Source organism: Nyctibius grandis, chromosome 20, assembly GCF_013368605.1.
Source record: "Nyctibius grandis isolate bNycGra1 chromosome 20, bNycGra1.pri, whole genome shotgun sequence".
Classification (NCBI taxonomy): Eukaryota; Metazoa; Chordata; class Aves; order Nyctibiiformes; family Nyctibiidae; genus Nyctibius; species Nyctibius grandis.
Window position 1 is genome coordinate 5,888,595 of NC_090677.1, and position 26,150 is coordinate 5,914,744.

General features: G+C 41.0%; 1 protein-coding gene across 2 annotated transcripts; it reads right to left on the reverse strand.

Annotated features, from left to right (window-relative positions):
• Positions 1 to 6,592: 6,592 nt before the first annotated feature.
• On the reverse strand, positions 6,593 to 13,728 carry LOC137672344 (syncytin-1-like). 2 transcript variants are annotated; one of them, XM_068416494.1, is made up of 2 exons: positions 13,583 to 13,728; positions 6,593 to 8,393 (listed from the first exon to the last, which is right to left on the reverse strand). In XM_068416494.1, the coding sequence occupies exon 2, from the start codon at positions 8,203 to 8,205 to the stop codon at positions 6,871 to 6,873; it is 1,335 nt and encodes a 444-aa protein (XP_068272595.1). In that variant the 5' UTR covers positions 8,206 to 8,393; positions 13,583 to 13,728; the 3' UTR covers positions 6,593 to 6,870. The 2 variants fall into 2 exon arrangements, with proteins under 2 accessions (XP_068272595.1, XP_068272596.1); XM_068416495.1 differs by lacking the exon at positions 13,583 to 13,728 and adding an exon at positions 11,601 to 11,619.
• Positions 13,729 to 26,150: the final 12,422 nt, after the last annotated feature.

The following is a 26,150-nucleotide window of genomic DNA, read 5'->3' on the forward strand; positions in this document are numbered from 1 at the left end:
AATCCAGGCAGAAGCAAGCAATCGCAGACTGAAAGAACACAGTGAAAAACTATGTAAGGATAAGGAACAGATGAATGATATTGATTGAGCAGGTAAAACAGAACCACCACCATTATAGTCTAAAGCAGCACATGCTGCTAAAAGAATGAGGAACGGAAAAGTTCAAAAGCAGAATGATGCACCAATAAAGCTTCTTGAACAGCGGCAGTAGAGAAGTTGCTTTCTATACTCATGAAGCTATAGGAAACTGGAGGGCAGCCAGATTCTTGGAAAAAAATCAATGTACATTCCAGGACCTCAGAAAGAGTACTGGAAGACACATACAACTACAAATCGATCTCATTGACACTGCATGGAAGCAAGGTCATTATTCTGGAAAGGATTCAAAGATCAAAAAACCAGCTCAGAATATCAATGTGAATTGGTATGACATACAGTTGGAGGAGGCACAAGGGACAAACCTCAAGACCATGGTCAGTCATGTTCAAATATTTACACAATCATCTCTCTTGTTTGTTGACTTCACTAAAGCATTCGACTCAGTGGGAAATGATCGGTTATGGCTGATGATGCTTGAAATGGGTTTTCTGTGACACTTAAGATAAGCTACTGTATAAAACTTACCACAATTACAAATTTGCTGTATGAGAAGTGAGAATAATGTAAGAGTGGCTCTCAAACAATAAAGGTGTACAGCAAAAGGTGAGTTGTATCATCCTACCCAGCATTCTAGCAGAGATGGCACAGAGGAAAGCATTAACAAATTTGAGAGGAGGTCTGTGACTTTAGGTGTGCAGACCGCTTAACACTGATTACCAGCTGGTCCAAGGATCCCCAGAACCTGACAACATGGTACATATACTAGGAGTGCAGATTCTCAGTTAATCTCTTTAAGTAAAGAAGAGATCATTCTATGGTTCTAACGGAGGAGAAAGACTATCAGTGCGTTTTATATCTATGCTCAAGTACTGACCAAAATAAGTCCCACAAAAATAATACTTGAGGGAAATTAAGTACTACAGAACGAAATAAGACAAATGTATCAACGATCTGGAAAAAAATAGGGGTCAGCATAAAAACTAGAAATCCATGCTTTTTGAAGACAATAGCTTGCTAATAAGCAATATATACCTATGAGAGTCAGAGATTGAGAAAAAGGGGTGCTTCAGAGATTGCATTCTGAATGTTGCTTGCTTTACAGAAAAATAGCAGAAGGACAGATTTGGGGGGGGGAGGTAGTAATGTTAGTTAGAACAAAGACAACCACCCCAGATTTCAGAGCTGCTGTAACTACATTTTCAGCAACAATCTTATAACTGGATATTAAAAAAGTCTGGTATGACAAAAGACCCTGTGAATATGATTAACAGAGGAAATTACAAAATATGGTCATGTGATCAGGAAGGGAAAAACCACAACAGCCCAAAGAAGATAACTATTCAAGAATGTATTGAAAAGAGGAAGAAGAGAGGAAGATCAAGAGCAGCACGGATAAAAGATACAGACTGCTGGATTTAACTGCAAATCAATCAAGCAAAAAGACTGGCAAAGAGAAACAAGTGTGGAAACAACTGGTTTATCATGACATAAAGCTAAGGAGAATTCATATGGATAAGCAAATTCCCCAAACAAAGTGCACACAGAAGCCTCACAAAATTCTAAGGTCTTAAATAAGAAGTATCTTTTCTTTAATCTTCTTAATCAGATATAAACACCAATGTAACCTGGTCATCCAGTTGACCTGATTACATGGCTTCAGTGCTGTGCAGAGATATCTGTGCTGTCATGGATACTCCCAGCAGGAAAGCGATGCCAGCATGGAGGCCGATTTGGGTTAATGCAGTTTGCTTCTTGGCAAACCCAGTAAGCCAGTGCGGACAGGAAAATTCTCTGCCAATTTGCTGTTCATGTGCTCTTTTACAGGCACTGCTTTTGGCTTTATCTTTTAGTTAGCTTTTCCCTGTTGGTTCTTTATCATATTGGTAAACTTTACATCGACAAATATCAGTTTTATAATACAGAACATAGTACACGCAATGAAACAGAATAACGATACTGGAAGTTTTCTGAGAGTAGGTAAATCCTAAAGCCTGCCACTCAGCTTCAACTAATCTCGCTCTTACAGCTAGGACTGAATATCATTTGACTTTTCAGATCTCAACATTTTATGATCCTTGACATTCTTAAGAATCCCACAAGCTGTCAAAGAATGATTAGTTGAACACTATTATTTAATTGGAAAGACGAATTTTGTGATGTTTCACATACTATACTTTGCCTTTAACTGTAAAGCTCAGTTAAATAATTAGTTTCATTCCTTCCAGTGACAGCACTAGGCAGCCATTCTGTCTTACACTTAAATTTGAATGTATCAATGTAACAAAACAAGCACTTTCCACATGAATATAAATATAGAAGACAACAAAGTTAGAGGCTTGTGTGTTTAACCATGTCAGAGTGCAAGTCTTTGTAAAAGAAACCAACCAAAAAATTGCAATGCAGAGGTTTTCTTTCAAACCCACAGAACAGTAGTTTCCACTTTGACTACAGATATATCCCATATAAAAGTATTAATTAATGCATGTATACTATATTTACAATTTATACATATAATATATACACAAATTTATGACTGTGTTATAGAAAATCCGTTTCCATGACTTATACTTAACCACCAAAGTCCTAAATAACATTTAATTCAATTAAATCAATAGTGTTTTATAGTGACCACAGGTGGGTCCAAAGCAGTTCACATTTCCTCCATTACAAGCGGTACTTTCAAGGTTGTTTCTCCTTCATCATGTTCAGCTCTATCAGAATTGTGTCAAGTATTTGGAACAAGCACAGTCCCAGCTGTACTATATGGACATATTGAAAGAATTCTTGTTAATGTTTATGGACAACTTCCTATTAGAGTACTAATTTGGCTGAGTTTTAGCCATTCTTCGCACTTAGCATGGCTATTCCATTTATTTATACCTGGGCAAATAAGTTCTAACCTCATTTCCATCAGTATCTGGGAAAAGCTCCAGTAAAATTTGTTACCCTTTTTTATATACCAGTGTAACAAAGCAGAATGTATGCCAGGAATCTGCCCACAAACTATGCCAAAGTTAGTGACCTCTCTTAACATTACAGTTTCTTATGAATTATAGTATGTGTATCATGAAAACATTTTTCAGCATACCTTCAATATCATGTTTGAATGGAATCATATGAAAAGAGCACATATAGGAAGAGTCTCAAGCTAAGCTATAAAGAATTAATAACACATGCTATCACAATCACAGGTCTCAAGGTCAAAAAAACCCCAGACCAGGTTGATTGCTTCTTAATGATCTATTAATACAGTCCTTTTGTTAATTCTGCATTCAGGAATGTATTTAAGCACTTGCCTAGATTCAAGTTTGTTAATAACATTAAATTCTCATTTAGGCCTCATTAAATTCTGTTGGCCTCCTCTCATACTAGTCATTTTAAACATATTCTTGATTTGGGACCAGAGACAAGTAAATCAGTGAAGAAGTCAGCACAGAGAAGGTTATGGAATTGCAACACTTTTTAAGAATGCTTTTATCATCTGTTGAATGCAAGACATCCAACAACATCAGGAAATCATGGATGGGGAGTGAAGCTCTGGTGGATCCTGATTATATTCTAGGAAGTACAGCTGTCTCAAAGTAATAACACAGAAAATATCCAAATCAAGAAGTATACAGGCAAAGAGATTTTATACTACAAGCTACTTCTGTACAATATGCAGTGCAACTTCCTTTCTCCCTCAACCAGGAATTGATGCAATCTGGCAATTATTTCAGATTCCTTAACTATCCTACAGCAACAATCTAAGAAGCTAATCTGGTAAAAAAATAGACAATAAAAAGAGCTTCTTCGTACTCTAAAGTTAAATGAGCAAATGTAACAAGGCAGGTGTGACATAAAAGAGAAAACATCAGGAGGATAAAAAAAATAGAAGTTTTACAAATGAAAAAGCAACAAAACTGAGTAAAGAGAGAACGATGACTCTATTACATTCTTTAGAATGAATGAGGAAAAAATGTGTGTGAGTAACGAACTGTATGAACTGTTTATATTTTTTACCTATTCTTCTAAAATAATTTGCCTTCATCTCTCTTACGGAAACATCTCTGCTTCTGAGAATTCAGAAATTTTATACATTTAAAGAAAAATTATCCTAAGGGATCTCTGACCCTTATTTTCATATGTATATATTTCCATGTAACAATCCTCCAAGGATACAGTAGACATGATATGTCTTCTAAGTGGCAGTTGCTAGAATGAGAATGAAAATAAAAATGCCAACTAAGAGTTTTAGAGCAATCGAAAATATAAAGAGCTTCTCTGGGATGCATAGTTTGCCAATACATTCACACCATAGGTGAGCACAAGCAAAACAAGCTAGACACATTTTAGCCCCAGCAGTGTCTGAACACTGTACATATCTTATTATCACAAGTACACTCTTGTATGAGTGGAGCTCAATCCCAGACCCCAGATTATATCCTGGTAGGACTCCAAGGCAAAACAGAAAGACACCAGGACTAAAAAAATGCATGTAGGGATAGGAATTCTCAAAAAATGTCAGGGCAAGTCAAAGTAACCTATCTCTTTTTTCTCAGTGATTGTTCACATGCTCATCTGGGTGACTGTTACCAGTATAAACTGAACCTGCATAGATTACAAACACGAGGACTTCCTAGAAGGACAGTAACTGAAAAGTCACCTTTCGGAGAGCTGTATCAGGCCTGGTAGTTTCCACAAAGCATACTGCTTAGCAAGGTGTGTACAAAACTTCAGACAAGTCTTGGGAAGAAACACCTTCATCATAGATGCTCTAAGGTTGTCTGTATTCTCCTGAAGAATGTTCAGGTCATGGATGCAGCTTGACCTTTGCAGAAAAGGCTTAATATAGTCCTCCTATTCAGTGCAACAGCCTCTGAGTCCAGTTAACTTAATGGCCTTTCTGAGATGGAAACAAAGAGGTTAAGCCTCTCCCAGAATGGCTTTATCCTATAGAGATGGAAATGGAAATCACCACCAAACATACGATGTGAATTGATTTTTTTTGAAACTCATATGGCATATGATGTAGGGATACAGTGAGCTGAAGAGTTCTTGACTTAAATTCAATTGAGTGATAGTTTGAGAAATAAACTGGGGATACTAGAAAAAGAACAGGTAAAGAAGGTGAGTTGTTATGACTTGAATCTCTAGCTCATCTAACAGAGTCAACAGCCACCAAAGAAGCCACTTTCGTCTCACCATAGAGGAAGAGGAAGGGGACCATGAGACTTTCTCATGAGAGATTTCAGCACCAAGCTGCAATTCCATTAGGGCTGGAACGCTTCACTGAACTCTGAAAAAGCTGTAGCTGTTAAGAAAACAGCAAAGAAAACCAGAAAACATGTCTTCCCATGACACAAGCAGAAGTTGCATCTCCTCTCTCATTGACTTATCAGACATCAGCAAAAATCCAAGTCTTTCCCACAAAAACGTTCACCTTTCTCACTTCCGCCTGGGGCAATGCAGTATTTCAGATGGCCTGGCTTTCAATTTACTCTCAGCAGTTGTTTAAAACATCTCCACAAAATCATCTGTTCTATGGTTACATTTGGATTGAGTCAAGTTCTTCAATATTTTTCTTTGCTACTCCTCCACGTCAAGCTAGCCTTAGTCATATCACACACATTGTCCATCTGGTAGAGAATTTTGGCGTGCAAATACTGCTTTCATTATTACTTAGGTTGTTAAATCCAAAACGTAAACCCCTAGAACACTTGCTCAGCTACCACTTACTGTGTTGCTGCCTGAAGTCCTTAGAAGTTCGCATTGGTACAGGTTCTCCAGGTACCAGTATCATCCTGCATTCTGCAACAGTGGGCCTGGAATGAGCCAACGCACCTTTTTTTTTTTTTTTTTTTTTTAATCTTAGTTTTTTCAGCTGATCATATTTTGCAAAATCAGAATGAATTCCCATGCAAATCCATCTCCACACACATAGGCATTTTTCGGCAGTGTAAACAACAATAACAAAACGACCAAAGCTTGATTACCAAAGGCTGCACCTCTTACTGAGATGATATTTTAGTTACTAAGAAAAGTTACAGACATTCAATCTTTTGCCCAGGAGATTATGATTTTGAACATCTAGGGACAGCAGACAGATATTCTTCCTGTGGTCTGGATCCTGTGGCTCTTTGAGCCTGGATGTAGGGTATGCATAGGATAACTCCATATGTTCCTGCTGGTTTCCACGGGAACCAAAAGTAGGAGAACATTTGTTCCTCAGTGAGGAAATCTACCTACGCCCTTCCACTTATCCATGAGCCCACACACATGCATAAGCACACACAATGTGCATTTACTGACTGCAGTCATTATGGAAAAGTACAGATCTCCCATCCTTTCTCTTCCTATGTCTCGATATCCAGACATTACCATAAACCTTGGACTCACTCAACCAGATGTGCAGAGTTGCCTGTAAGGATTGTTGAGGAGAAGGAACACGCCTCCACAAAATCCAATGTGAATCAAAGTGAAGACATTTATTAAGCATAAGCTGTCCCTTTTATACATTTTGTACTTTCCCTAGCTGTAAGCATGTGCATTGCTATTCGTTAATATTACTAAACATACTCTTCTTTGATGTGTTGATTGGTCACTGCTCTGCCACTGGTCCTTCCTTAATTGGCTCCATCAGTTCTTGTTTCTTCTCCTCCGTGTTCGGCTCCCACCGGCTACTCCCTCAATTCTTGTTTGCTCAGCTGTTTTTCCTCATCTCTCGAAGGTCGGCTTGTTGACACTAGCTACATGAATCTTCTCACGCAGCTAGGCCTTCACTCCATACTCTCATACTTCTGGCTCATTACATGACCATTCTGCTCCAAAAACCCCTCTACAATTCCCCCTTTTCTTTTCTTGAGCCAGAAAGGCCGTGTTTATTGTCCGCTGCAGGGCCCTTTGCAAGCAGGAGAATAAACACGGTAATACAAGGATGATAATACAAATCACAAACAATCCCATCAATAGCATTTTAATCAATCCGACCAGCCACCCTCCAATTCCCAAATTACCCAACCAGTCATCCAGGAACCCATGCTGTTCCCGTATTTTCTGTGTGGCATCCATGAGCTCTTTGATCTGTTTATGAATTGACCTGGAATGATCGTTCAGATCCATGCAACACATCCCATCAAACTCCTGACATCCGTGACCGTGCACTAATAATAAAAAATCTATAGCAGCTCTATTTTGTAAGGTAGCATGTCGGATACTATCTACATCATTGGCTAATGTTCCTAAAATTCTAGAAGTTTGATCAGCTCTTTTTGCAACCCAGCAAGCTAAATTTCGCAATTGTGTTAGTCCTTGTGCAGCAGCCACACCCGGTGCAAAAATAGAAGAAAGAACTACTTTGGTCCTAGACCATAGTTCTACCTCATCTTTACATTCTTTCCCTAAGGTAGTGACACTTCTTTTAATCTTGTGTAGGTTAGTGTGATTTAATATGACCTTTCGTGTAGGCATTAGTAAGCTTAATTTACCTATGGTACACGGACCTCCCAGTTTTTTACTGGGCAGCCCTGGCCAAGCCCTATCTCCACAAATTAGGAATAAACCTTCTGGTAATTTTCTAGGCATGGCCAAATCCGGTGCTGGCTCTGTTCGACTACGCCCTACGTTTGCACACCAGATAGATTCATTTTGCCACAATGGATTACTGGGTGTGACATTTTGTAATCTCTTTATGTCGTTCTGATAAATGTTTGATCCCTCTGTGTAATTGAAAAACACACAAGATTCTGCCTCTAAAGTTCCTAGGATGTCAAGTTCTTGGGGCTCTAAGGGACTGACAGGCAAGCTATCGTCCCATAAATCCCAATGTTCGCCACATTTCATTGCATTCTCACAGAGGCTCTGTTTCAGCACATTCAACCCTGCCACTATCTCCTTACTTTCAGATCTGTTTAAGGGGACCCCCACTAGAAATGTATGAAAGGGTTGTTCAGGCTGAGCTAAGGAGGCACAAAACTGCGTCTGGTTCAAGCTCCGCATCAGAGTCACCCAAACGTTGTGACTCCCCTTCCATGGTGTAGGTGGAAGGACTATCGGTTGATGACCTTTTGTCAGGTCCAGGATCCAAAGCAGGCTTAACACAGAAAAAACAACCCCTTGCTTTATCATGACTGCGCCTTTTGCTCCCTTTTCTATACCTCCCACGCAAACCTTTTTTCACACTTCCCGCAGTCAGGGCACTGGATCTCTCGAGAGGTCAGTGTTCCGAGGCAGATCCTGAGTTGGCTCCTGTAGTTCAGGTTGTTTTTGTAGCCACGGCTTCACCCACTTAGCTGGTACCCATTTGGCTCCTGTATCTGTAACGACACATGCATACCCTCGACCCAACGTTATTAATTTCATTGGACCTTCCCACACACCAGTCACCCCATTTTTTACCATCACTTTGGCTTGTTCCTGTTCTTTCTGAAAAGCCTCCATACCTCCCTTTAACCCTGCACCATGTTTTACTGCTGGAGGTACAGAGTAGTCCTGTGGCAAGCGTAAAAAGTTTAGTACATAAAGCGCTTTACACAACCTGTCAGGAGGAGATAGCCCTGGCTCTCCCCCTTTTTGTTTTTGTAAAAGGTGTTTCAGAGTTTGATTCATGCGCTCCACAATAGCTTGTCCCGTTGGTGAATGTGGGACACCTGTTATATGTGTTATACCCCACAGTTGGAAAAAGTCCTGTGTGGCACGTGCCACATAGCCTGGGCCATTGTCCGTTTTAATCGTCTGTGGAATGCCCAGGGCTGCAATAGCAGAACGCATGTGTCGTTGAACGTGTTTGCTGGATTCGCCTGTTTGTGCTGTAGCCCAGGTAGCAAGGGAGAAACAGTCAACACTCACGTGGACATATTTCAGCCGTCCAAATTCGGGGATGTGTGTTACATCCATTTGCCATATCTCCAACGGTCCAGTACCGCGGGGGTTGACACCAGGTGCTAAACCACCCCCAAGATGTTGACAGTCTGGACAGGACTGGACTATCCCACGTGCATCTGCACTGCGTAGCCCAAACTGACGCCGCAGTACCTTAGCAGATTGATGGAAAAAGGCATGAGATCGTTGTGCTTGAGCGAAGCGATCAATTGAAGGCGCAGCCCAGGCAGGTGCGACAAGTTTGTCTGCCCGAGCATTGCCTTCAGCTAAGCCTTCCAGGAGTCCTGTGTGACTACGGATATGTGTGATGAAATATGGATGCAGTCGCTCTGTCAGCAAAAGCCATAATTCATGAAAAAGTTGGTATAGTTGTTCATTAGCTATCTCTTTGAGCAGAGCACGCTCCATCCTCTGGACAATCCCTACGACATATAAAGAGTCACATACCACATTAACAGGTGCTGTGTTCCATCGCCTGAAGACCTCCACCACAGCTCGCAATTCTAATTGTTGTGTAGACCCTTGAATGTCAGATAAAATTACATCATGCCACTTCCCATTGTCTAACCATGTTAGTGCTGCTTTTTGAGCTTTGCCTCCAGCATCTGTAAAAACGGTGACACCACTGACCGGACGTTCTGACCTTTTTGGTAATTCTTCCCATTGACCCAATTGCAGCACGGAGAAATATTTGTGAGGGGGTAGATGTACCTTCAACTCGCCCCTATAATCCAATAACGCAACTTGTAATGGTATGGAATTTTGTAATGCCCATTGTAGATACTCTGCAACCAGTGGAATAACCAAAAAAGCAGGTTCGACGCCTGCTATCTCTACAACCCTCTGCCTTCCTTTCATTACAAGTTGTGCTATGGCCTCTACTTTCGTAGTGATGGTACGTTTTGGTTGCATAGGCAAAAAGATCCATTCCAGCACATGTAGAGGATCCTTGTCAGTCACCCACTGCATAATTAATGCCAGGGGGTGGCGATCGTGATTGATAACCAATACTCCAATACTGTAATCTGGGTCCCAACGGTGAGTGTATGCCATAGCTATTTTGGTACTCAGGTGTTTCAATGCCTGCTCAGCTTCCTGTGTCAATGTGCGGGGGGCATCTGCACCGCCTCCTCCCTTTAGCAATTGCATCAAAGGTGCCAATTCAGCATTGGTGAGACCACACAGGGTTCGCACCCAATTGAGGTCTCCCAACAGTTTTTGTACATCATTTAAAGTACTGATATTCACACAAATTTCTAGTTTTTGGGGTCTAACAGTTGTTTTGGTAATTTCCCACCCAAGGTACTTCCAGTTTTCCTCCTGTTGTACCTTTTCTGGAGCTATTTGCAATCCACCTTTTGCTAGTTCAGTCTGCAGTGTATGAATCAATTGTTTTTTATCCAATTGTTTCCCTGCTATTAGAATGTCATCCATATAATGGTATATAATCAAATTTGGAAAATTCCTTCGCACAGGAGCAAGTGCCCAGGCCACATACATTTGACACATTGTCGGTGAATTTTTCATTCCCTGTGGTAACACAACCCAATGATAGCGTTTCATAGGTGCAGCTTTGTTCACTGATGGCACCGAAAAAGCAAATTTCTGATAGTCATCAGGGTGCAAAGGGATGGTGAAGAAACAATCTTTTAAGTCAATGATTAAAATGTCCCAGTCTTTAGGGATCATATTGGGGGATGGGAGCCCTGGTTGTAGGGTTCCCATATCATCCATGACCTCATTGATTTTTCGAAGGTCATGTAACAAACGCCATTTGCCACTTTTTTTTGGAATAGTAAATATTGGGGTGTTCCATGGGCTTGTTGTGGGCTCAATATGACCTTTTTCCAGTTGCTCCTGTACCAAGCTTTCGAGGTGGGCGATTTTTTCTGCAGACAGCGGCCATTGATCAACCCAAACTGGGGTTTCTGTTTTCCAGGTTAGTTTTAGGATTGGTCGCCCTTCATCAATGGCCGCCTCTAAAAACCCTCACTGTTAGTTACCAAGCGTGCCCCTAATTGACTTAATGCATCTCTCCCCAGTAAACAAATGGGGACAGGCATCACATATGGTCTTACTGTACAGGTACTCCCATCCTGCAATTTGCAACAAATCACATTTGTACTGATTTTAGTGGTCTGTATTCCCCCGACCCCCAAAATGGGCGTAGGGGGGATCTCCAATGGCCACGAATGAGGCCACGCTGCTTGACTGATTATTGTAACGTCTGCTCCAGTATCAATCAGCATAATTACCACGCAAGTTTTCCCACCAGGTTCTTTTAGTGTTACCCGTTCTGTTGGTTTTGCCTTACTGATATCCATTGCCAGATAAATGTCAGCCTGGCCTGTTGATCCAAAACCCCCAGCCCCTCTTATCTGATTCCCAGCTGTGGGCACAGCTGATTTAAAGGGGACCAGTTGTCCAATTTTTTCTCCTTTGGGTATATGAATTGGTGGCAGGGGGGTCCATACCATAATAGATATGACCCCTGTAAAATCGGCATCGATTATACCGGGTAAAACGAAAAGACCTTTTCGGGTCGTAGAGGATCGCCCGATAAGTAAGGCACTCAACCCGTGACCCAGTGGGCCTTTCATATCGGTGGGTATACATTGCACTTGCGGGTCTATCAGAGTCACCTCTACTGCTGTGGCAATGTCGACCCCAGCACTCCCTCTTGTGGCGGCGGCGACGCCATCCAGGCAGCCCGGGTGGAAGACCTGTTTTGTGTCATCGCGCTGGGTCTCCTCGCGCTCGCCCCCGCGTTTCCCAGCCGAGTTCCCTGCTTAGTGAATCTAGATCGGCATTCATCTGCACGGTGACCGTATTTCCGGCAGCGATTGCAGGTCCCTGCAAACTCGTGACTTTTTACTCGGCATTGAGCCTTAAGGTGTCCCGGTTTGCCACAGTTGTAACATTTTGGTCCCTGATCGCCTCTCCCTGATCGTACTAGAGGTTTCACCGCAGCAGCAAAGGCTGACGCCATGTATCCTGCTGTTTCTTCCGTTGTTCCTACGCGCTCACACGCATCCATCATTTCTGCCAGGCTAGAATTTTTGGGTAATGTCTGTAAAATGCGCTTACAAGTAGGATTAGCATTGTCGACTGCCAACGACATTAGCAACGCCTCTCGAGCTACATCGGTCAGCGATGCCCTTTCCAATGCTTCACGCAGTCTTTCTAAAAATGTCATATAAGGCTCAGATGGACCTTGCCTTATTTTTGTATAGGCAGGAATTACTTTCCCATCTTCTGGGAGGGTTTTAAAAGCCTCTCGGGCTAAGGTGGCAGTAAGTGCCAAGGCTTCTGGTCTAAGTCGTGCCTGTCGTTGTGGATCACTAAACTGCCCTTCTCCCACCAGTTGGTCAAATGTTATCCCTAAAAGAGGATCATTATCTCCCCTCCCCAGGTTTTCCACCGCTGCAGCCTGTGCTGCGTCATGCCACCTCGTCCGCCACAAGAGTTCCTGCATCGGGGTTAAAATCATCGCCATCAATTGCTTAAAATCAAAAGGTGTTAAAAGCATAGACATAAAGATACTATTTATAAATGCTTGGGTATAAGGTGCATGCAGCCCATTTTGTTGTACCGCTTTCCGTGCCTCCTTAACAATCTCCCACTGTAATCCTACCCAGTGCGGTGGTTCTCTCCGATTTCCCAAAATAACTGGGAAAGCTGTGGGCAGAATCTCCCCCTCCACTAGCGCATTCCGTATAACTCCTCGCCACCGTAATCGCGGATCGTCTCCTCCCCCGTCCCCCATGACAGAGTGCATACCAACATTCCCATCCATATTTCTCATGCGGCTAGTCCCAGCCGCCTCAGCACCCCCCCCGGCCCCCCTGGCCCCCCCGCGTAGGCGTTCCCTTTCTTCTTCTCTCCTCTGCTCCTCCTTATGCTGTCGCTCAGTTAAGGTCGTCTGTCTTTCCAGGTCTTGTAATTTTGCTAACAATTTTTCCGCCCAAGCCACCGGATCCTTAAATTTCCCTGGACCGCCGGCAGGCGATGGGGGAGACGACGGGGGCAGAGGGGGATATTCGTATTCGGCGCGATTTGCGAGATTGGCGGCTCGCGGAGGCTTGAAGGGTGGGGGGGTGGGCTCGGGCTGATGCTCATCAACCTCCATTTCCTCCGGTTTAGGGGGCTCCCCTGTTGGTTTAGGGGGTATTTCAATTTTCTCCTGCTCTTCTGGTGGTGCGGAGGGGTTTGAAAAAACCGGTATTGGCGGCTGACCAAAAACACGAAGACCTCTCGCCCCAGGGTTAACCTCTGTTGGACGCAGAGCCGTAAAAGCCCCTGCTGCAACAGCCCTCTCTGCTTTCATTTCTTGAAGAGCAGTAAGAACAGCCCTCCATGCAGTTGCCAGTTCTATTGCCTCCTTTTCCCCACTGCTTATTGCTTCCCATAAACCCTTTCCAATATCTTCCCAAGTGTCCACCTTAAAAGCGCTCTGGGGGTCCGAAGGGAACCCATGCTCTCGACACCAAACTAACAGTCTCCGGAGCAAATGCTCATCATGTTTCACTCCTCTCTTAGAGAGGATATGTAGGAGAAGCCTTACTATCGCACTTTCTTCTTTAGAAATATTTTGGCCCATCTCCTTTTTCCCCCGGCTGCTCACCTCACTAAGTGTCCCGTTGCAACGTTCTTTTCTTTTCTTGCGAGTCGTCCTCCGTCTCGCCCCGGTCTTCAGACCTGCTGAGCCGTACTCCAGCCGGTGTACCTCCTTCTGGGCTATTCCCCGAACTTGCCGTCGATCAGCGTCTCATCAGGGTCACCATCTGAGGAGAAGGAACACGCCTCCACAAAATCCAATGTGAATCAAAGTGAAGACATTTATTAAGCATAAGCTGTCCCTTTTATACATTTTGTACTTTCCCTAGCTGTAAGCATGTGCATTGCTATTCGTTAATATTACTAAACATACTCTTCTTTGATGTGTTGATTGGTCACTGCTCTGCCACTGGTCCTTCCTTAATTGGCTCCATCAGTTCTTGTTTCTTCTCCTCCGTGTTCGGCTCCCACCGGCTACTCCCTCAATTCTTGTTTGCTCAGCTGTTTTTCCTCATCTCTCGAAGGTCGGCTTGTTGACACTAGCTACATGAATCTTCTCACGCAGCTAGGCCTTCACTCCATACTCTCATACTTCTGGCTCATTACATGACCATTCTGCTCCAAAAACCCCTCTACAGATTGTTAGGCCAATGAACAACTGAACTTTATAGGACTTCAAGCCCTTCAGCACCCCATATCTGCAATGCTCAGTGACAGTAAACTAGAGTGGATAGAAACTATCTATGTTTTCTCCTTCATAGCTTTAATTTTAAAATAAAAATAGCTACACAAAAAAATCTTTCTCATTCTGGAGCTTAAGAAATGCTATCACTATAGGCTCATTTGGAGTATTTCATTGGGAAATCTACTATTTTTAATCAAAACGGTTTTAGTTAAGTATTAGCTGCATTCACTAACATTTATGTACGAGCTGCTCAGCATTGAACTTAAAGCTTTGTAGTTATCTTGGGAGCAAAAAACTCCTAGATCGGCCACAGAATTAATGTGCGACTTTGTGCGAGCTGTTTAACCTACATGTCCTCTGGTTCAGAACTTTAAACCAGACCTCATGTCAACTCTCAGATGTGTTGGGAGAAGGACTTCACTAACCTTTACATAAGGCACTCCAACATCCTCTATAGAGAACAAGCTATGTTCTTGAATATTTATACAATCCCCAATGTAAGAGCAGGAAATGCTCTGTACAGGCGCGTAAGACAAAGCCCCTGACTTGAACGCTTAGCCTCTAAAATAAACATGCTCCAGGAAAGTGAGCACACTTACGCCACCAAAGCCTTCCAGCTTCTAAAGCTAGTTTTTATTTAGACACAAACCAAAACAAGGTGACTCTTGAAACAAAGAAAACTCAGATCTGTTGGGTATCACAGTACCTAAGAATAACTTGCTGGTCTCATCAATGGTTTATTTTACTCTCTTAAAAAGGGGGAAAGGGGAGGAAATAAAGCAATGAAAGCAACACCTAAGCAAAACTGTATGACCATATCCTAATTTCTACTTAATTGTGTAAAGATGCTGTAAATTCTAGAACTGCTGACAAAATATTCCAAGTTCATACAGTTTGACAGAAATTCAGTACGTATTTTAGCAGGTCAGTTGAGTGGGTGAGGCTGCAATATGCCAACAAATGATGGTTAGAAAATAAGCCAAATCAGAACACATCTGTTTAAAAAAACATCAGTGAGTTCCCTCCTTCTTGGGCAGGTAAGTATTTCAAGCCCTGGGGTCCCTAAGGGACCTGCTTTTATGATAAATCTTACATAAGCTGGGCTACAGAAGTGACCCAAACTCCTCTGACAGTACAAGCTGCAAACTGAAAATAAAATTTTAACATAAGAAAAGCAGTACTCTATCAGACAATGGTCACGAGCCAACATCCTACCTCCAAGAGTGGCAATAAGCTCTTTTAAGGTAAAACTGTTCTAATCCTTTTAGCTCTTAAAGTTGAACTCTTCTAGCTGTCAACTATTTTTGGCCTAGGGACTTCCTGAATTGGATGACATTTCTATAAATTTAGCATCCCTTCACAGACACCTCTTCCATTAACTCATTTCTTGAATTCATCCAAACTTTTAGCATCCAGAACTTCTTTGCCGGGGGGTTCCACAGCTCAGTTGCTTGTTGCATAGGGAACCCTGTCCTTCTCTTTGTTTTGAAACTGGCTCTTACCACCTTCACTTGATCCACCTCATTCTTGTACTGAAACAAGAGTGTGAACAACTGATCTTAGTTTACTCTCTCTGTTTGGTTTTATGCATCTCCATCAAATCACCACTGAGTTACCTTAGTATACACCCCTTGAATATGTAACTCAGGAAGCCAAAGAAAGGAATACGCACTTCACTTTCTAGTACGTCAAGGAAATGAGCCACCCCTGTGTCAGTGATTTAAATTACCCCACAGCCCCCAGTGCCAGCACAGACCACTGCTGGTCGCATCCTATAACCTTAGCACAGTAATTGCTTTCACAGCCCTCTGGAGTGACTCCTCCTTCATTAGAAGCCCTGATTATTTGGTGCATTTATAACTAACTTTTGACTCATTACTCTGGTGATTTTGTTTTTCAGATTGCTTTCTGACAGATGAAGTATGAATAAATGCGAGTTGCTTATCACAGAGTTCACCCATTTTTCTAATTATAAGACAGTTGTTAATGATTTACTTGATCTAGCTGCCTATTTGCTTTCCTTAGTGTATTTGGGAGCTTTGATTTAAAGAGGGATTCAGACCAAACACAGGATTCAAGTCCTTCAGTGTTTCTTTTACCGTTTAGTGGGAAAACTTTGAGCCACCTCCATGCAAAATAACAAACTGCATTGGACTTTTGTTACAATTTTATAAAACACAAATGAGACGAGCATACTAGCCAGTTTCTCAAGTACAGAACAGAAAACTCTGCTTTTTAGGCTGTTTAAGGCAAAGCTCTCATCTATGTCAGCAGCCATCTATAATATGGAGTGTCACAGAGACTGTGCTGATGATGTGGAAAAAGCTTTGCTGGAAGGGCAGCTTCCTTGAATTCGTCAGAGATATGCCTGTGTAATGAGCAGTTCTTTAACAACGCACACCAGTAAAAGATACTGTTCCTAGCCAAGTTTAAGATAGCTGTTAAACTTCAACAAGGGTGAATTTGCCAGTTTTACAGAGTACCACATCCCTTAACGGAAAATAGAGATTTACAAAAAACATTTCAAAAGGCCTCAATGAAGACTGGCATTGTATTTCCATTTGAAATATTCTCTTATATAATTAATTCCCCAATAAACAATTGACAAATTCAGAACAGACTGGTCTGAAAATAAGTTTTACATGCTAACTAGCAGCTTTGCAAATACATACACAAGCTATTTCCTCTTACTCATCTATACCATACAAATGGCTTCAAATAACTTAACTGCTTATTCCGGAAAATAAAACCCTGCCCCCGGTATTTGCAAGCCAAATAAATTTCATAATAAAAGAGTGTAATTTTAATAATTGGTGCTAATGGGGAGCCAAAAAAAATCTTCCCTGAAGTGCACTGTGTATCCACAGAAATAATCTACGTGTTGTTACACCCACCCCCACCTAAAGTGTCTCTATGGATAGCTTGCTGAAGCTAATACACCTTCTACTTCCATCTTTTCCAAACCCCATAAAAATACAATTTTCAAAATCAAAATTAAACACAAAAAGAAACTTAAAGGGACAGAAAAAGGACACTATTCTTAAAATTGTATCAGCATCTGTACTGACTTTAGTGTGACATGTAAAAGAATGAGGTAAAATGTAGTTGCCCACATAGTAAGGTCTCCTCAGAGCCTTCTCTTCTCCAGGCTGAACCCCAACTCTCTCAGCCTGTCCTCACAGGAGAGGTGCTCCAGCCCTCCAACAGGTCCATGTCTTTCCTGTACCAAGGACTCCAGAGCTGGACGCAGTTCTCCAGGTAGAGTCTCACGAGAGCAGAGTAGAGGGGCAGAATCACCTCCCTCAACTTGCTGGCTGTGCTGCTTTTGATGGAGGCCAGGATATGGTTGGTTTTCTGGGTGCGAGCGCACATTGCTGGCTCATGTCCAGTTTTTCATCCACCAGTATGCCCAAGTCCTTCTCTGCAGGGCTGCTCTCAACCCCTTCATCCCCCAGCCTGTACTGATACCTGAAACACTAGCACAGGTTGCCCAGAGAGGTGGCAGATGCCCCGTCCCTGGAAACATTCAAGGTCAGGCTGGACGTGGCTCTGAGCAACCTGATCTAGTTGAAGATGTCTCTGTTCACTGCAGGGGGCTTGGACTGGACAACCTTTAAAGGTCCCTTCCAACCCTAACCATTCTGTGATTCTATGGTTCACAGCTAGCCTTATACTTTCCAAGGGGAGACTATTCATCATCTTCCATTTGTAACTCCAGTGGCTTGTTTGTTGTTAAGCCCTTTAGCAATAAAATATACAGACAAGAGTGACTATAATCTTTGTTTGAGGAGAAAACATGACCACAGCAGATACAATTATTTTTATCTATAAACAACAGAGAAGTATTGGTGTCTAAAAAATGAACAGTTTGTAAACAAGTCACTCCAAGGTTGCCTGCTTTTCTTGACTGTCTCTGCTCATCACTGCAGCTACTACAACTCTTGAGTTTTCCATCTGCCTTTTTGGCAGAAACCATAGTGACAGGCCAGTATCTTCAAATTTCTCTCATTCAGGAACCATGAAGAAGTCCCTGAATCTGACAGATTAAAAATAACTGAAACATCACTGAAAAACATTTGCTCCCTCAACTTATAATTTGCTTGTCTTCGGTACTATGAACTGAAATTAAAATTGCCATGTGGCTAAGGTTATGGAATAAACCAAATACACCATGAATACTTTCAAGCTTTCAAAGTTCAGTTTTAACCAACCAGATTTAGCAATACATAAGAAAACAGATGAGAGCCGGAAAGACTGAGAATAAAACTTAACAACAAATCACTGAGTGGTAGGTACAGTAAATGCTGCTTTAATACCCTGGGTATTTTCTTCTTTAGATGTAACTTTAGAAAGCCCTAATAGAATCCATCTGATTCTGGACTGCAATTTTGTATTTATTATGGGTGTGAGGGGGATTTAATTAGTAATTTCGTAGAAGTGTGAAGGCTGGTACTATTCATCAGCTGAATACTTTTGCCCATTAGGAAGAAAGTATTTAGCTGGAGTGTTGACTCTCCTTCCCCGGCTACTGCTAACATCATTTACAAGGTCCAGCCTCAGCATCTACTGCCTCTCAGCCCATCCTGACAGACTGAGTTCAAAAGCAAGGTAACTTTGATGCCATACTTTAAGAGATTTCACCCTTCTTTTCCCCCTCTTTCCTACTTATTATAGACTCCTAAGTTGGACTGAGCAAGCTGAAGTTCTTTCTATGAACCAGCAACCAACTGGAGTATTTTAGCACTGATAGAAATGCTACAAAAGAAGAGTGTATCTTCCAGTTCCTATTACACACCTGAAAAACAAAGACAAGCAAAAATCTGAAAAATTTGGGAACCTTATGTTGTACTTTGGTATTATACACCCTTGCTTACTACCCTGATGTGAAATTTGCCCCTCACTGTAATTTGGTTTCTTCTTGGATTTAGTTGCAGCAGCAGGAGTATAGGGAATAACATGCTCTGTTGCTGCTATATAGCCTATGTTTGATTACAAGCATCTTTTTCTCTACAGTAAAATAGCTTGAAAATAAATGCAACCTTCCCCCAATAGGTGGGTATTTCTAGATAGGGACTAAACACTCTTTCTTGTATACTGGTAATGTATTGATGAAAGACAGTAAAAGAACCTTTCTAGTAGTTCTGTGAAGTACAAAAGAAAGTAAGAAAGAACTGTGGTATGGCACGCCGTGACAAACAGTATCCTGTTAATATTTCAGATGACTGTTCTGTTTCACTCTAACTATTGAAGTAGCTGTAGACAACTTTTATGTTACCTTGAAGAATAAAACAAAACTCCTCTGCCCAGGGAGGTGGTGGAGTCACCATCTCTGGAGGGGTTTAAGACAAGACTGGACATGGCACTTAGTGCCATGGTCTAGTTGACATGGTGGTGTCAGGGCAATGGTTGGACTCGATGATCCCAGAGGTCTCTTCCAACCTGATTGATTCTGTGATATCTGAAAATCTAGCATACTTATACTAGTAATCAGTATTTTAGAAATTCTAGCTTAAAATTGACAGGACAAGGGGCAACGGGTGCAAGCTGGAACACAGGAGGTTCCACATAAATATGAGGAAAAACTTCTTTACAGTGAGGGTAACTGAACACTGGAACAGGCTGCCCAGAGAGGTTGTGGAGTCTCCTTCTCTGGAGACATCCAAAACCCGCCTGGACGCATTCCTGTGTGATATGATCTAGGTAATCCTGCTCCGGCAGGGGGATTGGACTAGATGATCTTTCAAGGTCCCTTCCAATCCCTTCTCTCTACAATAAAGGACCTCCCCCACAGTATTACCAAGTTAACCAATTATTATGTCCTGATGTCTCCCAGATTTAAACAAACCAGTAAAGCCTTTCATGTATCTTTTACAGATGGCGACAAAGAGGCTGAGGGTATCATAAATAAAATCACAAAACCTTCATTTGTGGCAAGAGGTCTTGATTTAATCCCACAATATCAATTGAGGCTATGAAAAAAAGTTTGTATAAAACATTAACTTACTGATTCTAAGCTGTTAAGACTCCCCTCACCCTTTTCTTCCCCCCCTCCCCCCGACCCCAGTTATTCCTGGGACAAGTCTTTTTCTTAGCTCTGATGGGTCAATTCTCAGCTGGCACCTTCTAGTTTTATTTTTATTGTGAAAAATATGAAAATATCTCTGTGCTGCCTCATTTTTTTAATGACTCTTCCTCAAGTAGCCTTTCTCCTTACCAATCTTACTCTGTTTCAATATAGTAAAATGCCACCTCTCCTGATCACTTCTCTCTCCCTCTTTCTCAGTGCCAGCATTATTAATTATGAGCCTAGGAAATTTTAGCAGTTGTCACATGCAACAAAGCCATATAAACTATGATAAATTCCTGCCTCCAAAAGCGCTTGCTTTACCTTATCTGGCTGATATAACTAAATTCTGACAGAAATAAGGAGTTATTGTGAAACATGCATTTCTTTTTAAAGTGTAAGAGTCATTTTTATTAAGCTAACCTATACGAGAATTACTTTGAAATGTATTGTGCGCATAATATAGTCTAAGATAACTCTGGTTAGCCTTTGAGCTCTACATTAAGTGGTAGTTTTAGAAACACGAAAATTTTGAACTACCTATACCTAAAATATCAAAAATACGAAGAAAATACTAGAAAATCTGACGTTTGACAAGACACAGTGTGTGTGTATATATATACACACACAGTAGTTTTTACAGCAGAAATAATTATTTGAAAGTAAATACATGCTTCTGATTGTAGTATTACTTGAATACAACTCTGTGATGTACCATTTCAATCCACACACCTTGTGAAGTCTAATTACTAATTCATGAATCTGTTGTCAGTCTTACCCATTCTTCTGAGTCTCTCAGGTTGTGTATGTGTCTATGCAGGTGGCATGCGTTGGACATATAGACATATGCACACAGTAGAACATGAGGCAATATTTAGTATTGCTGTATGTTACATTACTTTCTGGCTCCATCCCCCCTTCTCTTACACAGACGTGCGTTTTGGTGTGGTGCCAAAAGTCTGTAATAAAGGTGCACTCTGTGCCAGCAGAAACCCTTGACAGAGACATAGTTTTAGTGATCAAAGCTATATTCAAAAAAAGTCCCTATCTTTCTCCAACAGAATGTGGCTTTTGGGGAGCAAATGCAAGGCAGTTTAAGGGGGATATTTTCTGCTGACAGAGCTGTACAGAAGTGACTGGTGCTGCACTAACATTAGGAGTGCTTGTAGGGCAGTCTCTTTCAAGAGGTGAATAAAATGAATAGCCCCAGCTGGAGGAGATGGTAGAAACCACATGCAGGTAACTATGACCATATTCATTTGGTTCAAAATACAAGTGTCCTGTGTAGACACACAACATCCCAAATTCCCTGTTGTAGGGTATTTCTGCTCAGTGCAGCAGAAATGAGAGACTTCCACATTCTGACTCACAATGAGTTTGCCCCAGAAGATGGCAGGGTTGTTTGCCATTCTTTGACAGGTGGCAACAGTTACCAAAGCTAAAACAAATATTTTAATTTTTTGCTAGCACTGTTACCTCAGGTGTGTAATGAGGCATGATATGTGTCTCCCATAGCAGTATCAGAAAAAAATCCTTACTGTAAATAGTTATGGTGACAAAAATGTTTCTACTGCTCTGACTTGTTTCTCTCTGATCAGGAATAACCTTGCACCTGTAAAGGAGCATCTCCCACATATCTCACAGGAAGTTTCAAACATCAAAAGTTCAAAAAACATTTGGGGCTACTCCATGTTCTTGTGCCCCTGTGTTTGTGTCATTTTATTTCTGGTTATCTTACCTTGTTTTCCAGAGGCTTACATCTGCTCTCCCAGGTCCCAGTCCAGAATAGGTGTATTTGCAACAAGGGTTGCTCCTTCCTTTTCCTTACTGTGAGTGACTGCTGCTACAGGCAGTCCAAGCAGCAGTTTGAAGCACTGTGCCTCTGGCTCTCCATCCTGCTCTATACCACCCTTTCAAAGGAAGAGCCTACTTCAATGCTTTCCTTACTCCTCTTCCTGCTCTCTGTGCCAAGCGTGCTTTGTTGGTTCTCTGTTTCTATCACAATTGCTCTAAAAGTTCTCCAGGACAGTCTCTCACCTACTGCTGGGTGGGCTGTGCATGCTACACAGCTGGTTCCTGTTTGCTACTCAGGCATAGGTGGAAGAGGTGATAAGACGACATTGGACTTTGGGGGAGGGAGGCTGCCTGTCCTTTCACAGGTATCTCATGATTGGCTGCTACATGTAGTGGTACCTCAGGTGCTGCAGGTTTTGCAATATGCAGGAAAATAATGGATATCTCAAATACTGCTATGCAGCCATTTGCTTTTGTTTCTGTTTTTTTTCAATATTAATTTCTAACATCCAGAAACTTGACATGAAACAACTGAGAAGGCATGTATTTGTGTCTGTAGATGAAGTGGAGGAACTTTTGTTTACTGCACATAAAAAAAGATTGATTTCAACAAGCTTTTGGACTGAGGTTTTTTCTACTACATAATTGCAGCCTGTAGCTTCCATCTCCTTCTCTTATAATTTTCAACGTCTAGCTGTATATACATGAACCTCTTCTGGTAAATCTTTCAACAACAATCACAGTACTGTCTGCAGGTGCAAAAACGTTTAATGCCCTGGAAATCTACACAATAAATCCAAATAAGCTGTTGTTGACATTTGGGAAAAAAAATGGTGTGTATTCAACCAGCGTTCCTCCCTCCTGCTCTCCTGGCAACTCTTCATTTTCAGGGTGCCGAAATGAAACATAGATTAGTTACAAGTAATTTGTTTTCCGTTTTCTTCATGGAATTATCTAAGTGCAATGGCTACTGTTAATAGCTAATTAAAACTTAAATGGTATACTCTAAGGACATAGTCACATTAAAACGGAATAGAAAATAATGCCTGGTTGCAAATCCTTTGGTTACAGTGCAGCTAATCATCCTGCAGAGCTGGGATAAGAAGGGTCTGCATATTCCCCTGGCATGAGAAAATAAGTCCAAGAGTAAAGGTAGCTGAGTCCTACGAGTTCTTGCTGGTATGGAAGAAGTCTCAATCCAACAGTATTTTGGCCTGAGGGCAATGGAATCAACTTCAAAGAATACTACCTCATCATGTGCAACACCGTCAAATTGCAGACAGATGCGAGACAACTTGTAAGTTACCTTGACCTTAAGATAAGAAGAGGTCTGATTGTGAGCCTGATGTAAATTTTCCTAGGCATTAAAAGACATGGTACTTTTTGTTGCTGTCTGAGCCAGAGATCAATTTCTGGATGACCCTGATCTTGAAAAGATGTCTTGAAGGATGGGTCTAAGATCTTTCATTACAATCCTAGAAGTCAAATTTCCTGATACTTTCTTTTCATGTGCTTTCTGTGGGCCTGAATGCTTAAATGACTCGCAGATGCTTCACGTAAAAATTATCTCTTTTCATGTGGGAGGAAGAAGTCCACATATGCTGTTTAAAAATATTTCATAATAATATAAGTAAGTCATTGTACAGGATCAAGGGTCTATTAGTCCAATTTGCTTTCTCATAGGATCATCAGATGCTACAGGTGCAAAAATATCTTAGTTCTGGCATTTGGTATCTTTCCAAACAAAATCCATTCCCTTGGGTATGAGTTGTAATTATCTTTCATTACATGATCACAACTGTTTTTCCCAAAGAACTCCAGCCTCAGTTATTGCTGAGAGTGAATGCTGGTCAATCAAGCACCCAGCAGGTATTATTTTGTTTAATCCTTATTATTCTTTATAAGATGTGTTAACATGTCAGAATATTTATTACATGCTATTCAATCATTAGCTAAAGACAGAATGATTAATGCTGGATGAACTTTTCCATGTCTCTCATCCTTGTATTATTTCAGCACTTCGCAAAACAGTAATGGATTCATACGCGATGTACCCCTACAAGACGATACTGAATTATTATCCCTAATTTAGAGAAGAATTAAGAGATAAAATCATCTTAGCACTGAAAGGTAAGTAACCTTATTTGGATGGAACTTCTGAAAATCAGATCTTAAGTTTGGCAAACAAAACTAAAGTACACACCATTAATAATCGCTCGTGTTGTCTAGTCCAAGTGACTTAATTTGCAGAATGCAGATGCTCTACTGAAGGGACAAAACGAAAAACCAGTTGAGTATGGCAGCCTCTCAAATCAGCCTCTGAGATCATCCTCCTTCTTTTCTCTTCTCTTTGATCTACTATAAAACTTATAACACCTGCAACAAATAGGGCTTAGGCTGTATCAGACACCTTCTAGTACACAACCTTGATTCATCCATTTAAGCGGGTCCACCTTGTTGAATGAAAAAGCATAAAGTCCACAGAAAAACAGTATGCAAATGTGCCATATAGTAATACGCCACCCTGCATACATTTTTATGTATTTAATTTTTATTATTTATTTTATTATTTAATAAATGCGCATCAAAGTATACTGTGATCAACAAATATAAATCAACTACTCTTGTCAACAATACACAAGCACACGACCCTATACAATAAAAGTCAATGTATATTTTGATACTGAATTCCACAGGAGCAGAACTAAACCCCACACACCCGTTCAATGGAGACAGGCTGCTAAATCAAAGGTTTAATTCTAGCATTCTTCTAAATTTGGTGGCCAAATGAAGTATTAGTATCTATCTCTGCATGTTTACAGACATACTTTCTCATGCTTACATTGTAATTCTTTCTAGAAACATAAACAATTATTTAACCTGTAGTTTAAAAACAGTTCTATGACTGCCGCCTTCCCTGAGATAACTCGAGTTGAGCTTAAATAAAACAGTGACTCAGAACCATGTGGAGACAAATTTGTAAACGGTAATAGAGCAGCCTTGCTCATGAGCTGGCTTGCTAGTGAGAACAAAGATCACAATTTTTTTATTTAAAAAAACATTAAAGTGAAAGTTTCTGCATAGATGTCATGTTAGGACAAACATAGATCTTCCTCAATGACAGCTAGTTTCCCCTGTTTCTGTGAGATTTCATGCAATTAACTGGTACCATGGACAGAGTGAATAAAACCCATTATTTCCATAGGCAACAATGTCAATCCTAAGTGACAGATTGTGCTGCTTCTTTAGCATGTAACAATATAATCTAATACAGATTAAAAACGTTATAAATTTTGATGTCTCTACATTATACCAGTGAAATGTGTAAAAACACTTCTTTAAGGTCTAACTACAAATATATTTAAAACTTTCTGTAACACTTTCCTTAGGGAGTTCTATTAATACGCTCAATGTTTTGTAAGATATGAAAATAAATCTATTACATTTAAAAAAACCCACAGTCCTTCTGAATACTGTGAATACTGAATACTGTGTCCAGTTCTGGGCCCTGCACTTCAAGAAAGATATTGAGGTGTTGGAGCGAATCCAGAGGAGGGCGACCAAGCTGATTGATTCTGTGATTCTGTGAATCCAGCATATTTGATTTTTATTTAAGTCTGATGATTGGCTGTGGTTATCCAGATGGTTTTGTATTTAATTATAAAGATTAGAAAAGGAAATCTCTAGATATGCATGTATTTTCTTATTTTGTTCCCCTTGTTGTTCCCTCCCCCTTTTTTCTGCCTCTGACAGGCTACTTAAAACAGGAGTCATGCTTTTCCAAATATGAAGTTCTTAAGCGCAAAATGGACATACCTGACACATTCTCCTGCCATGTTTTCAGATTTTGAACTACTGTAATAGAAATCAATCTTTTAACAAGCGGGTCTCTCACCTCTGCTCTCTCATATACTTTTTCTATTAGCTAGCTAATATACAATTAAAAAAACCCCTCAATATAACTGATTGCCCAGCTGCCACTGTCTTTGTCCATTATTTCAAGAATAGATCAATGGCATTTAATATTTCAAAACATGAGATAAACTTCCTGACAATCCTTTGATTTTGAAAGCACCTTCTCTTCTCCAAGAC